The 17,730-nt window shown below is 35.5% G+C and overlaps 2 protein-coding genes and 1 non-coding gene across 3 annotated transcripts; 1 reads left to right on the top strand and 2 right to left on the bottom strand.

Annotated features, from left to right (window-relative positions):
• Nucleotides 1-1,266: 1,266 nt before the first annotated feature.
• LOC116194590 (BON1-associated protein 2-like) lies at nucleotides 1,267-2,330 on the bottom strand. Its single transcript, XM_031523443.1, has one exon. It carries the CDS (start codon nucleotides 2,043-2,045, stop codon nucleotides 1,524-1,526), a length of 522 nt encoding a protein of 173 aa, XP_031379303.1. The 5' UTR covers nucleotides 2,046-2,330; the 3' UTR covers nucleotides 1,267-1,523.
• A 7,912-nt stretch (nucleotides 2,331-10,242) lies between these two features.
• LOC116197359 (BON1-associated protein 2-like) lies at nucleotides 10,243-11,160 on the bottom strand. Its single transcript, XM_031527484.1, has one exon. The coding sequence runs from the start codon at nucleotides 10,971-10,973 to the stop codon at nucleotides 10,455-10,457; it is 519 nt and encodes a 172-aa protein (XP_031383344.1). The 5' UTR covers nucleotides 10,974-11,160; the 3' UTR covers nucleotides 10,243-10,454.
• Nucleotides 11,161-14,554: 3,394 nt separating this feature from the next.
• LOC116193358 lies at nucleotides 14,555-14,669 on the top strand. Its single transcript, XR_004154267.1, has one exon. It is a non-coding gene; the product is annotated as a U5 spliceosomal RNA (small nuclear RNA).
• The last annotated feature ends 3,061 nt before the right edge of the window (nucleotides 14,670-17,730 follow it).

Below are 17,730 nucleotides of genomic sequence, written 5' to 3'. Positions count from 1 at the left end.
TATGAAAGTAATTAATTAATTAAATATAAAAAATTAAATGAATATTTCATTAATTTATTCTCTTCGATTTTTAAAAAATATAATTCGAAAGTATAATTTATAAAACATCAATTAAAAATACTATAAATCATAATTTCATTGTATTTCAAAAATATATTTCGCAAAAGATTAATGAAAAATATATCTATAAAGGCCCGCGCAACGCGCATATAAGATGACTAGTATCATGTAATTCGATGTACTTCTAGAAGAGTCTCCCGTTCAACCAATGAGGACGTGCCATATCAACTTTTGCAAAGACCCTGCATTAGCTTTTGCAGTGATCATTAGTTTTTGGTGAAAGGCAAGGGTAGAGTTAGGATTTTCATCCAGGGGAGACAAAAATATTACTTGACATAAATAGTACATAAATATTTTTTTTGAACTGGAACAAAACAATTTTTCATGAGAAAATTCATAAATAAACATATTTTTGAAGCAAAATTTTAAAAAATTCAAAGTTCACGGGGGAACTTGCCCCAAGGGGTCATGTGGCTCCGCTCTTGGTAAAAGGTCGCTCCACTTTTCCTGCATTAAATATATAAATAGATACATAAATCATAATTAAAGCCGTATTATTCCAATAACAATTATTTAATTATTTTATTGAAATCTGTTTCCCTAAATGTCATTTGATCATCCATCTCCCTTATATGCAATAAACACCCGCACAAGGAGCGGCAACCGAACTGATTTAATTTATCCCAAAACACTCCTTGAATAAAGCCAAACGTCTCGGATCTCAATATGTTGGAAGTTGGAACCCCTAGCATCATTAGTTTTTCAGTGGGTGAGGTTGATCTGCGATACACGTAACTCTTAATCAAGGGATTCAGCAAAAATAAAATAAACTCTTAGTCCAGGGCAACGCTGAAGGAAGATTTTAGAGAGAAAAAGAGAGTTTGGTATTAAAAGAATGGTATAAAGCAGTGATATATGTCTTGTCTGGTGACAAAAAGGTATTTAGGTTAGATACTCAAGCGAGACGACTTGTGTCCTTTTATTAGATATTTAGAATTTTCATTATATTGTATTGGATTGATGAACTTTTCTTGTAATCGAAAGAAAAAAAGAGTCTTAGCATGCACCTATTTTAGTTTTTTTTTCCGGTTCATCTTGACTATTTCTAGGGATCGTGCTTTGAGACGAATGAAAACATAGAGTGCATTTCGAGACGGTCCTCAACTACAGAGCTTATATTGAAATTAATCAAGAAAAAATAAAGTAGACTTGTCAATTTGAAGCTACAGCTAATAAAGAATTATTATTTGGAGACAATCAAATATAATTGTTGCCAATCCAATGAAACTGACCTGGTGGTTAAAGAGTGTGACGACCAAGGAAAAGTCTAAATCACGCTACACGGCATGTGGACACTCACGTTATCAAAAGAAAAAAAGAAAAAAAAAAAAATATATATATATATACACGCATAATTGTTGCCGAGTATATTGGTGGCAAAGAAAATTTTGAAAGCGAAACACTCAATAAGGGTAGCGGTGACCGAGCCAAACTGTCGGAACTCCGGTCACAACACCCCCGATCCTCTTCTGTTCCCCAACCGGAACTCCGATAGCCTTCGGCTGCAAAGCCTGGGAACACCGGTATGGTTGCGGGGACTTCACTCTAGTCGAGATGTTAACGATGCCATTTCGGTCACCCTTGGAGTCCCATAATCGATAACTCAAGAACTGCAGATGGTTTATCGGCATGAATCCCCCAAGGAGGTCTGAAACCGGCACATTTACTCCCCCAACGAGCTTGTTCCCGGAGGACGTCCTGCAGTGTACTTCCAGCGTAATGAAACCATTCCGTAAACCAGCCGGCAGGTCCAGGGCTAACTTATCATTCCATGTCGGGTTGCTTCCGCCCTCCACTGACATTTTCGTCTGGCAACATTGATCAGGAGAATCGGCCCTCGCAGTCACAAAAGCATTTTTCTTGACAGGTTTTTTACCGACCCGCAAGTTCTCGCATGATATGACTGTGATCTCTACGGATTGCATGGTCTAAAAAGTGAAGCTTCTAAGCACGTAACTGTGGCGAATATCGGCTTTTCAACTTTCTTGGGTTCGTAGAGCCTTCCCTTATCTAACCGTAACCAAAAGATAAACGCAGAGACTAAAGGGTCTCTGAGTCTCTCCCTATGCAAGTGATACCAACAATATGACGAGGAGACTCGGGAGAGAATGACCGAAAAGGGTTACTTTTGGCGGACTGGATATACCGAGTTGCGGCAATGGAGAGAAGTCGATTGATTGAATCGGGTTGCTTTGGATTCACTGGAACTTACATGCATATTTATATATAGTATGTGACGGAGAAGAGGCGCGTGCGTATGTTGACGAAGGGAGGGTTGATAATATAAGGAAGCAAGACAGAAAGGAGAGAGAAGGAGAGAGGCGGTTTCTGTTGTTCCCCTCTCTCTCTCTCTCTCTCTCTCTCTCTCTCTCTCTCTCTATTTTATTTTATTTTAATTTTTTTGTTAGGAAAATTCTTTATATTGATTTTGGACCATCTCCGACGGTGCGTGTGCTCGGACACGCATATGACGACAGAACAGGAGGTTGGTTGACTCGTCATCCAAAAGCTTTTGTCCCTTTTTTTCCCCGAATTTAAGGAGTATTCCTTAAAATTAATTATGATATTTTATTTCCGGTCAAGAAAAATGTTCATAAATTTAGTTTAATGAAATAAAAACCTTAAATATCTAATATTGAAGTACAAATAGAGATAGTCCCACGGTGAGAATAGAACCTAAACCTCTTAATTGACGACATGCTCTTTCTCAATTAATTGGTATTCCTTTAATGTGATAATCAAAGATGATCCATCTATCCGAAAAGAAGACATAACGCAGTGACATATGCTCTCGTCTAGTAATTTAAAATTTTCATACTCGATAAGATATGTTTGATTGTGGAATGGAAAATACTTCACTTAACTCAACTCTATTCCACTTTATTTTTTCTTCAATTCAATAATATACTCATTACTTTTTTATCTTATTCTTCGATATAAAAAAAATCTCTCACATGTTTTTTTAACTAATATTCAATTCAATTTAAATTTTTAAACTAAATTCTTTCAACTATTCAGTAATTTTTTAACAATTCAATGATACAATATTATTTTTTTCATCAATTTAATAATAAATTCTCACATATAATTTTTCTGACCATTATTACTATCTCACTTAAATATTTATATAAATATTTGGAGTGCAGTGGAGTTAAACTCCACTCCATTACCAAATTCTATGTAAGATTTTATATTTTTTGTATTAAATTCATAGGACTTTTATATAATTGAAAAAAAATTCCATCTTCCTATCAGGGTCAGGGGCATGAAAATATTGAATATTAAAATGGCACGTAAAAGCTTTTTGATTTTAAGGTTTTATGATGATGTCATTATACCGAATCTTCTTCCTTTTTGTGGTTTTTGTCAGACTCTTTGTCATTGTCACGCAAGTCGTTGAATCCATTTTCACATTTATGATATCCTATGGGTAAAAACTTCTTTTTTATGCTTCGTGTGTATATATTTCGAGGTGAGAATGTCGATAATTTATCATTTTTAATTCTAGATTGGCGTGTAGATTGGTCCCCATGAATTTTCTGTTTGACTTCTACCTTTGCGTGTGTAGTAAATGCATTATCCAATAAAACTATCGTCAACACCATTATTGAGGGTTTTTTATGAACTATATAATATTCTTATACAGTTTTTTTTTTTTTAAAAATAATTACAAAGAAGACTTGACGAAGAAAGTATTATCGCAAATCGCAATGGTACACGTCATTGTCTGTCAATTAAGAAGTCATAGATTTCATTATCGTTGTGAAACTATTTGCGCCTCTTTATTAGTTATTAAGATTTCAATTCGATTGTATTAGGTTCATAAACCATTCATAATCGAAAAATAAAAAGCAATTACAAAGGAGAGACTCATTAGGACTAAAGAAGTAAAAATGACAAGGAAAATTCCACCATTAAAAGTCGAACTAAGCTCTTCCTCGTAGGAGGCAGGGGCACTGATTGATAACCCCCAACCTGTATTTGCCATAGACTTGTAACTTTAATTGTTTTTTCCTGCACATTTCATGTATAAGAGATAAATTTTACTATTAATATTTTTTGGTACGATATTTACTATTATTTTATGTTCAAATAGTATATTAAGATTCAATTCTCATCTCATCTCACAAAAAAAAAGAGTTAATTTTTGGTGAACAAGCAAATAGTTAATTTTAACGAATAAAGACAAAAATAATTTTATAAGTTTGGTATCTGGTCAGTTTTAGTCATATAAGTTTCAAAAGTACCGAATTAGTCATACGCGTTTGATCCGTTAGATGTTTTTTGTCCGTTCCATAACCGGTCAAACGAAATTGTTGACTTGAATTTCAAGGCATTAAGTTTATCAACGAGACAATGTATTATCAGCTGAAAAAATAAAAATTAGAAAATACAAAAGCAAAAAAGAGAGAAACCCCAGCTCGTGTCTAGGGTGTTGTCAGGGGTTGGGGGGCCCTTCTGGTGACCCCCCGACAAGGTCACCGAAGACTCCTCGGCCTCCAGCGACCTCAACTGGGGGGTGGGGTCACCGAAAAGGGCCCCCACCTCTGGTACGAGATTCCCCCAACTCTCTGATTCATGAGCCCCCAACTTTCATTTGTCATGGACTTGTAACTTTCATTGTTGCCATTTTTCTTGCACATTTCATATATAAGAGATAAATTTTACTAATAATAATTTTTGGTATGATATTTACTATATAGTTTACATTCAACTAGTATATTAAAATTCAATTCTCTTCTCATCTCACAATAAAAAAAGAAGAAGTAAATAGTTAATTTTCGGTGAACAAGCAAATAGTTAATTTTAATGTTTATATCTTCTATACTACAAAATGGAGAAAGAAGATAGTAGAGGTGAGATTCTTGTACCCAAAAATATTCATCATAAGATCATTTTTAAATTTAATAATTATTAAATTATTGAAATTTAAAAGAATAATTTAGTAAACTCATGTTTTTATTAACTAATAAAATAACTTTCCACTCTCTTCATTATTTTCTCACTCCCCTCAGCCTCTCTCCTTTTCTCTTACCATTTCCTCCCTTTTTTTTTTCTCTTCCTCATCAACAGTTTATTTTATTTTCTAATTTTTATTATTATTTAATGTAAAAATTAATAAAAATTTTAAAAATTCTTCTTTTAAGTCTCTATTAGGTAATGTGTATATATATTGAAAAAATTATAAAAATAATTATATTTTGAAAGAATGATAAAAAAATCGTGCATAGTGCTGGTAGATGTCTACTTTACTTTGAAGTTAAAAACTGGATCCTATTATTTTTAGATAAAATGGATCGAGGACGACTAGCATAATAATCCCTACAAAATGTAAATCATACGCAAGGATGAACCGAGAGGGATCGACTATCGAAAAATTTATGCTCTTATTGCCCTTCCAAGGAGCTTGTCCCGCCCTTAAGCTAAATCTTGTGTCTATCCCCGAATTCATATGCACCCAAAAACTTCAACACGAAATGTCTGATTTGAATTATAATTACATCAAAATCGTAACAACTGGGCTCGTCAGGGCTGCAAAATGTCGGGTTTAATAAATTTAACTTTGGTCAAAAGGAGTAATTAACCTGTTCCGGAGAACATAAAAAAAGCTTAATAAAGAAGATGCATGGGTGACGCTGGCATCAAACTTTCTAGCGTTGACTCCGTCGCTGTAGGGCGGATAATATTGACGGCGTCAACGGTGCCGACTCACCTCGTCGCCGGTCATGGTCCTAACCCTTGTCTTCACGCCAACAGACCTGATCGACGGTTGTTTAATTTGCCTGAAATTGTTTAGCTATTTCTCTCCCATTTTCGAGGCAGAGATCTTTTTTTTTTCTTTTTTTTGGTAGGATTGCCTGTGGAGACTTTTATTTCGATATGATGGGATGGGACATACAAAAAGCATTTGGAATATTTATTTTTTCCGGGTTAATTGGATTTTTTGAAATACGGAATGGGAAGGGATTTCACGTGAAATATTGTGTCAAGATCGATGGGCGGAGATTGTCTCAAGTTACGAGCTAACAAGCTGGTAACACCTTGGAAACCCAATCTCAATGAAAAATGTCATTAGATTGAGGGTTGAGCTCATAGCTACATTGCTTACGGTAGCAGTAAACAGCTATGATATGGTTGGAATCTCTCCAACATCGATTTTTTTTTTCTTTTTCCCCGGAGTATGAAATTAATGGTTTTTTTTTTCTTGGCAATTGTCTGAAAGTTGTTGATCTTCCCCGGAGGAAGATTATTATTTTCTCAAGTCTACTGTGTCCTTCCTGCAAGGTTTAATATTCTTTTGATTTGTTGAATCTCTGAAATCAAAGCATGCCCATATGCTCAATCTATATATATATAAAGGTCCATATGTAACACAGACATGCAATGATGAGGTCACTTTGCTGTTGTCACTGGAAATTGAGAAGTTGACCAATTCCAGAGACTTATAATGCGTTTTATTCCTTTTGCATTTTACACGTCCATGGCACATCCTTTTTGGTCTATTTATGTATTTATTTTCTATTTTGTTCACTTCCAGATGTTGAGATGTCTCGAGCTGGACTGAGTCATCTTTCACGTGAAAGATTTTTCAGTTAATTTCACGAAGATGACATTTCCATGGAAATTGCTAGTTAAACATGTTATATGTTTCCTAATTATATTAAACTGAGCAAAAACCACCGACTCTTCGGGCCATTTAACTTTATATATTTTTTAATTTTTAGAATTTTTTTTCTATTAGAGATGCATGAGTCTAATTTAAGAAAATAAAAGAAACAGTACAGATTCTATCACTGGCGAAAATCAAATTTAAAATTTCTTTATTTTTTAACGAAAGTATATATTACTGTATTATATTTTATTTCTGTTTTTTTTTAAGTTGATCATAGTGCCTCTTGACTTGGGTTCTTTTGGTTGGTGATTGGGAGTCTGAATGCTCCCCATTAGATCTATTATTAGTTGGAATGAAGAGATTAGAATATATTCAAACATGCTTTATCGCAGTAGCGCAAGATTTCGCCTGATAATAAAAAGATTTCAAGTTTGATACCCATTTGGTACCATCCGTGCCCTTTAGATAATTATTAGGATTTATATTTTTTTGGCATGAATTATGGTATTCGGAAACTCAATTGGGTCACGGCTAATCCAGTAGAGTAGGATCCACTAAAAAATAAAACTCTTTTAATGTAAATTTTATTTATTTATAAAAATTCGAATATGAGACATTAATTAGAATTTATATTCTATTATATTAAATTATGAGTGTCCACGTGTATAAAAAAAAAAGAGAGAGATTTGAATATATAATGTCTACGTCAACATGACTTTTAGCATCTGATGATGCTTCGGTGCTCCCATATGATCTGGTTTCAATCGCGTAACCCGACAAAAAACAAATTATTTCCACGCCCTTTATTTTTTTAATTCATATACAGTTGGATTACAGATCCTTTTCCTCATCCATATATTTTCCCCTTTTCCATTAAAAAGGTAGGTCAATAAAATTAGGCCAAGAAAATGAAAACCTAATAAAAGGATACGGACAATCTTATTACAAGAACCAATTCACATACTCTAATTTTTAATAATCAAATAAGGATATGTATCATTGCATGATACCTCTCTCTTAAAACACAAAAGTCCATTGATAAAAAGTGTGGTATATTTGGCAAATTGTCAGAGTAAGATATTAAACTAGTTACAAGGGTTTATTTTCATATATTCCTATACTATTTCTTATTATACTATTTACATTTTGAAGCAATTTTTTTATAAAAATATATAAAATATTCAATTATTGATTTTAATTTCAAATATTTATTTTAAGAAATTTTTGTTAAAAATTAGAGTAAGTTAATTAATTTTTTGCCACATAGAAAGTAAATTATTTTCAAACTATTGATATACATCGTCATATTTTTGTTGATTATCAATATAGATTGACCTAAATTAAGTTTAGTAATTAAGAATAAAACTTCATTGCGCTCGCTTTTTTAAACAATATTTATGAGATTCTTATTTTAAAAATTTTAACTTTTTATTTTATTTATAAGTTTAAGCTCATAACGCTATATCATAATATCGTTCATTTATAAGATCATAATTTTTTTGAAAGCTATTTTTTTATTCATGAGCTTAAAACATTTATATGTATCATTTTTAACAATTATTCTGAATTTTGGAAAATATATTGGCTTCTTAACACAATTAAATATTTTTAATAATTAATTTCATGTTTCATGTGATAATTAAATAATAATATTAGACTAATTTTGCATGGTTCAATATATATTTTGTAACAAACAGTCCCAATTAATAAGTATTATATTATATATTTACTTAATGGGAGGTATATTAGAGAGATTTGCTGTATATAACATTCTTATGATAAGTTCATATATATTTATTTCATTACCCATTTTTAAATATGCAAATTTCATGACATCCTTGTTTAATTTTTTATATTATCATTAGTTCATAAATAATAATAACAATTTTAATCTTATAATAGAAATTAGGTTAAATATCCAATTAAGTATTTGAAAATTTACATGATTAAATCAACTCTCTTAAACTTTTTAAAATTTTGTTCACTAATGAGTAATGAGAGATCATTTATCAATATAGCGGTCAATTTTAGTTATTTGACCATAAATTTGTAGAATAGTGATTTGTTATTATTTTTTTGAGAAATTTTTATATGAAAAACTAATTACGTTTTTAGTATTCTATCTTTATATTATACATGTTTCCATCTTGGGCTTTTTGCCTTAAAAAGCACGTCTTATTAAAAAATTTCATAATCTAGCATGTACTTTAAAATTAACCTAAAAAAGTGCAACGTTTAAAATCTTTCCCCAATCTAGCATGTTGTTAGCTTCCGTCCGTCCTCCTCCATCAAATGCCCACGTGGCTGTCAATTCTCGTCTACATGGTCATTAAATGCCATGTGTATGGCCATTAAACCAGGTGGCGGGGGCCATTTCCCTTTTCCCTCCAAAAATTCTTCCTCTCCCCTATTCTTCATGTTCTCCCCAAGTTTCAGATGACACAGAGTTGAGTGAGGGTTTGTCGATTTAAGGTTTTTAAGGTTTGGTCGGAAAACATAGTCGTAAGAGAGATCGCAGGTTGAGATGAGCCAATCGAAGGTTGTGAGTCGCAGCTTGAAAGGAGGCGATCGACTTGTGGCTTGTGGACCCATTTGGAATTTTGATCACTTTGGGGTCGGCTTGTGGTCCCATTTGGTATCTCGGTTGCTTTGTGGCCCCTAGTTGTCGGAATTTCAATCAAGATCGCGGTCCCAAGTGTCGGAATCTAATCGAAAAGGTTAGTTAAACAAATAGGTTTGTTTTTCTTGTTTGTTTTCGATATTTGAGGTTCTTCGTATATTGATGATTCACATGCATTTACTACTGAGGATGACAAGAGGAGGAGAATTTGATTTGAGGTTGCATCGTGGAGGACATATGACGATCGAACCTTGAGTGAAGTATATTGGAGGTAAGGTCAGTATTTCAATAGAGGATCAGGAGCAAATATCGTGGGCCGAGCTTAGTGAGTTGCTTGGTGAGATAGGCTACAAGAGTTCGCATTGCATGTGGTATGTTAGTCCAAAGTTTAAATACTGGATTGGTTGATATGAATGTAGATCATGAAATCTGAGAAATGGTTCAGTTAGGGGTGTCACATGGCATTATAGATGTTTATGTTGAGACTAATAAGAAGGATGAAACATGACACAGTGATGGGCATGAAACGGGACATATTGATGAGCATGAAGCAAAGGATACACATTGGCACACTGATGATCATGTAGCAGAGGATGCTCATTTTGATGATGATGTTGATTATTTGCCTGTTGAAGAATTTGAGTATGATGATTCCACTGATGGAGAGCTATAGAGTGAGGAAGATAATGATGAATATGTAGTTGGAAGGCAAAAAATGAGAACTTTGAGGAAGCAAAGGGCTGCTGATAACACAGTGAGGCAAAGGGAGTCACAAGGAAGAAGAGTTGGGGAACCTATCCTTGATGGTTCTGCTCATGTAAGTGATGTAGACTCAGAGAGGGAGGTTGTCACACTGTGAGCTCTCAACATAAACATCTGTTCAGATAAGTCAATTGAATATATTTTCTTATTCATTGTAACTTTATATCTGTGGATGTCATACACCCAAAAGAATCAGCAATTGTATTTCCTTAATTATAACTTTTTCTTAAATCTATCTTTCTCACGTCTTCAAAGTCCTTATTGGCCAAAAGACCAGTAGACAATTTAAAATATTATTGCCGTGTGTATTGGCGGCAAAGAATATTTGAACCCAAAAGGTCAATATGTGCAATGACGACCGAACCAAACTGCCGGAACTCCGGTCACAACACTGTCGAGCCTCTTCTCCTCCTTGGCTGGAATGCCGAAGGTCTTCGGCTGCAGAGCCTGCGAAGACCGGTACGGTTCCGGGGACTTCACTCTCACTGAGATGTTGATGATGCCATTCCTTTCGCTGGTAGCGTCCCATAACCTATAACTCAAGAACTGAAGATGGTTTACTGGCACGAAGCCCCCGAAAATGTCCGCAACTGGCACTCTCGCTCCCCCGACGAGCTTGTTCCCTGAAGCGGCCTTACAATGGACTTCCAGAGTGAGAAACCCGGCATGTAAAGCGGGAAGATCCAGGACCAACTTCTCGCTCCATGTTGGGTTACTTCCGCCCTCAACCGACATTTTGGTCTCGCAACATTGGTCGGAAGAACCGGCTCTCAAGGACACAAAAGCGTTCTTTTTGACGGGTTTCTTGCCAACCCGTAAGTTCTCACCCGACATGATTGTGACCTCCACAGACTGCATGGTATCGGATAAAAGTTAATAACACTTAGCGAGGGGATGAAGAATGCAGATATTGCCTTTGCCACACTGTAGAGCCTTTGCTATTAAATTGTAAATAATCAGGACCCGGGGACTATAGTGTTGTGGCTATGAATTGGCCGAGAAACCGATCAGCTCGAGTTTCTTTTGGTCTATTGCAACTTAAGAGCTCGTGAGTTATATATATAATGTACGTGTACATTCAAAGGAGACATGTTGGATGAAGAGAAGGTTGATAAGGAAGCATGAAAGAAAGGAGAGAGAAGCAGAGAGGTGGTTTCTGTATATGATCATATTTGTGGATCAACGCGTGGCCGTAATTACGAAGACAACGAATGCAGGATGACTTGTGATAAGGTTTTTATTAATTTTATTCCTCGGTCTGTATCCTTTTAAAGGGTTTTCTCTCTCATGATAATTGGATTTCTTTTTGTAATTACATAAATTCGCGAATCTAGTATAATAAAATAAAAATTTTAAATAATTATTAATTAAAAAAATAGAAATCATAAATAGTTAATAAATGAGCACAAATAGTTCGGCCACGACTATCGAACCCGATACCTTTTAATTATTAGATAAGAGCGTGTGTCGCTTTACTAAACTTATCTAATTTAGTTATTTTTATTTTAAAGGGACAGGGGTTTCAACTTCAATGAATTACGTGGATCGTGGCGAAGTTGGTAGAGCTGATTGGAGCAAACTTTCCAGGGTTTGACCCGACCCCGCTCATTTACCGGGGGGGAATATGTCGACCGGCACCAACGATGTGGACCCATTGTATATATGTCTCTGGTCCAGGTTCTCACCCTTGTCTTCACGCAATTTTTATATCTAAGAGAAATTTCTATGCCATATTAATTTAATAAAAATATCGGTCTAACAATAGACGGATAATAGAGTACTACAATATATAGGATCATTTTGTACTCTAGAAATCAAGCAAGTCTTAGCTCTCTTTTATTATGAAGTCAATTGTAAGTAATTAAATCGTGTTAAAGAAGGGACTGGAAGGATGATGAGTAGATTAAAAAAGAAAAATGTAATAATGTTGGTTCAAATAATTTGGCGCCACTTAAAAAAAGATTTCGAGTTTGAATTTTGTGAATGGAGAAAATTCTATAAGTACGATAGTTTTATCCTTTTAATGGTCAATTTAATTCGAACTGAATTGATCGAAGTCATTGAGCTTTAAATAATAGGTGATGCAGATTTTAAAAAAATAAAAAAAATAAATATAAGAGTGTCGAACACCACAGCCGGCCTTCGAAGCAGCAGACTCACCATGCACAGCGTCTAAAATTTATTAAATAGTACTCATTTTAAACTTCGAATCAAGATATTTTCAGTTCTCTTTTTACCGATGTAATATTTCATATTCTTGTACTATTATTATTATTTTTATTAGAATTATGTGTCCTTCGTAGCAGGAAAAAGGAAATGGTGGGAATGCCAGATTTCAATATAATATAATACACCAGGTATAAAGTTTGTTCAAAGAAAGCTCTATTAATAAGCAATAACTCCACATTCTCGTGCTCGAGGAAAATTATATTGTTTCGTGTCGTGCAACGAGAGGCGGCAATTAATTAAGTAAAAAAACACGTATCATCTATCGATCTTAACTAATTAATCTTCAAGAAAATAATAATTACGTAGGCAAGTTAATCGCTACCACAAATATTCAATAAAAAAAATGCCGACAATGTGGATATTTATAACTCCTGTGCTGTATTTCACTATCACACGGACACGCACACCAGCGCATCCGCATATCAACACGCACTCTCTTTGAATTTTCTAACTCTTTTAGGGAAAAATCATGTGATAAATATTCATAATTGACTTTTCTACCGAGAAAATGAAAAAAAGAAAAAGAAAAGAAAATGGGTAATTGGCTTCATTGATTTTCTTCTGGAGTTTTATACCGTCCACCATTTATGTAAATCGATTTTTCACAAGCGGCTTCTATAATCGTGACAAGTGTCCCATTTAACTTTAGGTACTAGCTCCATTAACTTTTTATTAGAAATTATAGCTTTATAATTAAAATTATAAAAATTATCTTAAATATGCATGGATTTCCGAAAACAATTACAATTTGTTGGGAAATAAATCACAATATGTGCATATACCACAAATAATCTTGTCACTTGCACGTTCTTGTTTTCTCTTACATTACGTTATCTACTTTTTTCTTTTTGTGTTTTTCTACCAAAAAATTGTATTATCTATGGATTTTATAATGTGAAAATTAAAATTAATCGAGCGACATAGATAAATAAATGAGGATTTTGTTAATATTCCATGTAAATCCTTAAGATGAATTCTGAAATGATATATTTCTCTGAATTTGACTCTTTAACAAAAAATAAAATGGTCAAGATTTGGGTGAATTGCTGTTTATTGAGATAGTGTTTTAAACATTAGAAGGCCAAAGTTACTACAATAGAAAGTTATGCAAAATTCATATGTCCTCGTATTAAAAAAAAAACATATTTACAGAGTAATAGCAAGCAAATTTATTACTCGAGAAGTTATCTTAATTAAACAAGCATCAAATTCTTAAAACCATAAAAGTGCCGGTCGTGCGAGATTTATCAATAAACTTTTTCACTTATTCAAAATCGTATAGAGTGAAAAATCAATGTTATTTTTGTGGGTTGTACATTTCCTTGTAAGTACTAATTGTTTAAGGAAATCAATGTTATATCTCAGGTAACTCTAAAAATTTCTTTTAGCAATATTACCGTTTAAAATAAGCATTGACGGCGTTAGTATTTGGAGTTAAAAGGGACAGTTGTCATCATTATAGGAGCTACTTGTGAAAATCTATTTTCACCGGCGGTGTACGGTATAAAAATCATTTTCTTCCGTAATTAATAGCTATGATGCGCAATCTTCTTTTTTCAGCGTATAATGAGTCCGACTAATTCAGTTCGAGCCGGGTCGATCCACTAAACAAAAAAGCTCCCGCGATCAAGGATTTTATCTGGTCACAAGAATCGAACCGAGTTACCGAGACCTTAAGGAGAATAAGTGCCGAGCCAATTGATTCAATTCTCGTAATTGGTTATAATCTTCTTAAACAGATGCAATATTCAGTGTAAATATCATTGTAGATTTGCCATGTAACGTGAACCGCTGCTAAGATATATATAGCACAACCGTAAATTCGGAAACATTTTCTTCATTGAACTTCTCGGCGAAACAAAGCATTGTGTACTCGGGGATGATGGCACTCACGTACGTTGCGAGTCAAATATCGAGACACGGTGCTTGTCAATCAGTACAAGAACAAAATTTTAGGGAAGGCGGCGACCACGCTCGTGACCCTCGATCGGCCCGTTCCTGACGTCCTGGCTAGTTGTACTCACGTATATAATGGGGGCATGAGCATATTAACATCTTTGTACAAACATTAGAGATAATCTAATTGGGCCAAAGCCCACAATCGGCAGTGTCAGTTTCTCTCAAGCTTAGTCCCACATCGCCCGGGGGAAGAGAGAAGCCATTCACAAAGCAATACATAATGGCCGTTCTGCTTGCTTTTCAAACCACGCAGCTGCGCAGTGAGCACAGAGCGAACTATTCTTTCGCCTTTTACTAAAGAATACCGTGTGCTCGCTGCAACTAGCAGCATACGCTAATTTTTGGAAGGTTCGCCTTAACTGGCAGAGCCTCTACAATATTTAGTCTCAATTTTATGTTGTTTCAGTCGAATGGCGGTAATGTTTGTTTCGATTCCAGATCAGAAAAATCAGATCAAAAGAATGTTGTTCATTTTAATAGAATGTCGATATACAATTTTGGTCTGATAGCGAGACGGACTCTAGTGGAATTGAATCATGGTTTCCAAAAGGTGTAATCAAAGATTAGCCCTTGTGAGATCAAGTTCTTGAGCCCGAGCCTTGTCTTTCAGCCAACCCAAGCTTCCCTGGATCGTACCGAACACTCTGCGTGATATCTCAACCTCTGTGCCTGGATCGTACCGAAGCACTCTGCGTGATCATCTTCTCATGCCTCAACCTCAGAAAAGCCAGACGTTGTGCGACAATATGCTTGAAGAATTCGTTCGAGGGATGATCAGCGCAAATGACGAACTTTCCCATCGCCAGCGCTTCAGCGCTGGTCGTGCAGACCACATAGGTGGTGCTGGGATTCAGGAACACTTTGTAACTGGAAGGTAGAGGAATACAGAGAAAAATTGGTAAGTCGCAATTTGAACTTTACCAGAAGAGATTATTCATTCGACGAGAATTCGCCGCATAGGCTTCTCAGCCACTTTCGCAGCGTGTGGTTGTTAATCGACTTTTCGAATTTCCTAAATAACCTATTTATTTATGGAATACTCATTTTAACTCTTATAAATGCAATTAATAAAAAAATACGAAATAGAAGAATAATAATTAATAGAGTTATTTACTTCTATTTCATTCATTTCCTACACCAAACGTACGTAGCATAAAACTAATTATTTCTGCTCTGAAGGGTGTAGGTCATAGTTATGTATTGGCCGGATCCAACCTCGCTCTAGAATGTAGTTATATAAGTACGTATAAGCCACACTACACTAAGCATAAAAATTACCTACCTTCAAAACCATAAGAATAATATTAGATTGAATAAATAAAAAAAACATCGAAGCAATACTGCGCATATCAAACAATGGAATAATTAGTTTTTTATTTCATTCATTTCCTACACTAAGTTTTTTTATTGCTTTCACAACTTTAATAATTAGTGCTTGGACGAGTCAGAATTCGTGAGAGAATGGGCTAATCACCAATATTCACATTAAAATTTTCAAAAGAAAATCCCTAATAATTCCATTTTTCTTGATCATCCGAAGGTCTTTCTTGTATCGTTATCGTCCCCTGAGATCTCCCCAGCCCCAAAAAGCATTCTCCCCTATGTACTATTTATATAGATTATCGTAAATATCTATATCTGTATCTATACTGTATATATATAGATTTAGTTTACTTTCATGAAATTCTTCTATTCGTGCATCGAGGGTTTTCCACATGAGCATATTGGAATCACAAAATTCTCCCCTACGTGCCTATCGGCTCGAGGTCAGCTATCTCTTTGACTCTCCTTATTAATATAAACTTAGATTTTTTTATTTTCAAATTTCCATGATATATTTATTATTTCTTTGTATGTTCCCAAAAAGACTGTTACAACTTTTTAAAGAAACTGCTGCGCTGAGCTGGGCTTTCATATATATATATATATATATATATATCGGTTTGGTTTATCTTTCCTACCTATTATGTAGAGCAGGGTTTGTGTTTCGTGACTGTTATTATCCGAATTCGTTTGGTCTGATATAAACTTGAAGTTATTATTTATTTATTTATTTATTTTTGCAGGGATTTTTCGTACGATGCGGGAGGAGGAGGAAGAGGGGGAGGAAGTTGCACGCTTCTATGCAGTCCTGTATCCTAGCCACTGTACAGAGGATAAGCCCAGGAAGTAGCTGTTTACTTTCAACGAGGTCGATTTAGATGATGCGGAGGATGATCTTGAATTACGTCTATGGAGAGTTGTTTATCCTGTTGATGATGAAGGTGGATTGAGTTACAACCTTCCTATGCTTCCAGGATGTTGCCGCATCGGTCACTCCCGGTTCCTCGTCAGAGGTTTTGCAGTATAAGGGTGTTACTCATCCTGTCAAAGAGGTTTATTCGAATCTTTTATTGTCCTCCAACACTGCTACACCACCGCCACCTCCTGGTGACGAAACTATTAGTTGGAGGAATTGCGCTGCCATGCATCACCAACGAGAAGGTGCCTTGGCAGTCCCGTATGATGGCAATGTATGCATCTTTGGAGGCGTTGCAGACCCAAACGGTTGGATCGAGATCTATGATCCACGGACGGCGAGTTCCTGCCGCCTAGGGATGTGCCTGAAGAAATCGCGGATGATGGTTCCAGCTCTTACTTTCTATGGAGGGGCATCAAGAAGCCTCAGACGAGGCCACTGATCGTGCTTTATTATCCTTTTCCTGAAGAGCACCTCTACTGGTACGACATGGAAGAGGACCGTTGGGACCTCCTCTTCGATTGCAACTTCCCTGCCCGCCCGCCTAAACGTAGCTGTTGGAGGAGGAACCTCATCCCATTGGAAGGCAGCAATACACTTCTCATCATCGACAATGCAGCCATTTGGTCCATCTACGATTTGTCTTCCAGGAAGGTGGTGGGAGACGTGCTGGTGCGGGGCCTGAAGAAGGATCAGCAGGTGCTGGGTGTTTGCTGTCGCCGCTGCTCTGATGGCGGAAAGTATGATTTTCTATCTCTTCATGGAAGGCTCTTTGGAGGAGTATGTAGTATTTCCTTGCGATGTGCCTTACGCAAAGGTTAGGCTCCGAATGGAGGGGGAGAGAGTCTTGTTGCTCCTGTTGAATCGGAATGTGCTCTTAGAGTCAGTAAATATTACGAGTTTTAAGTGTGAGTGTCACCCTCTCTCTGTCTCTCTCTGTCTCTCTCTATGCTCATGATATATGGTTTTGAATTTTTCGAAACTGATTTTTGATCACTTTCTTTCTGTCTCTGTGGCAGGTTTGCTGAGCAAACAGGTGAGAGAATTGCAGAGGTGGCTACTCATGGAGGTTTTGAGGATAGGAAGAAGATGAAGAAGATGAAGCTGTAGCTGCGACAGCAGAGAGGATAAGAAAGTGAAGCTCTAGCTGCTGCCAGAACGCCAGTCTCGAAGTTTTAATTCTTCCTA

Source organism: Punica granatum, chromosome 1 (assembly GCF_007655135.1).
Source record: "Punica granatum isolate Tunisia-2019 chromosome 1, ASM765513v2, whole genome shotgun sequence".
NCBI classification, from domain to species: Eukaryota; Viridiplantae; Streptophyta; class Magnoliopsida; order Myrtales; family Lythraceae; genus Punica; species Punica granatum.
Note: the sequence above shows the minus strand (reverse complement) of the source record. Positions and strands in the feature narration are given on the sequence as shown.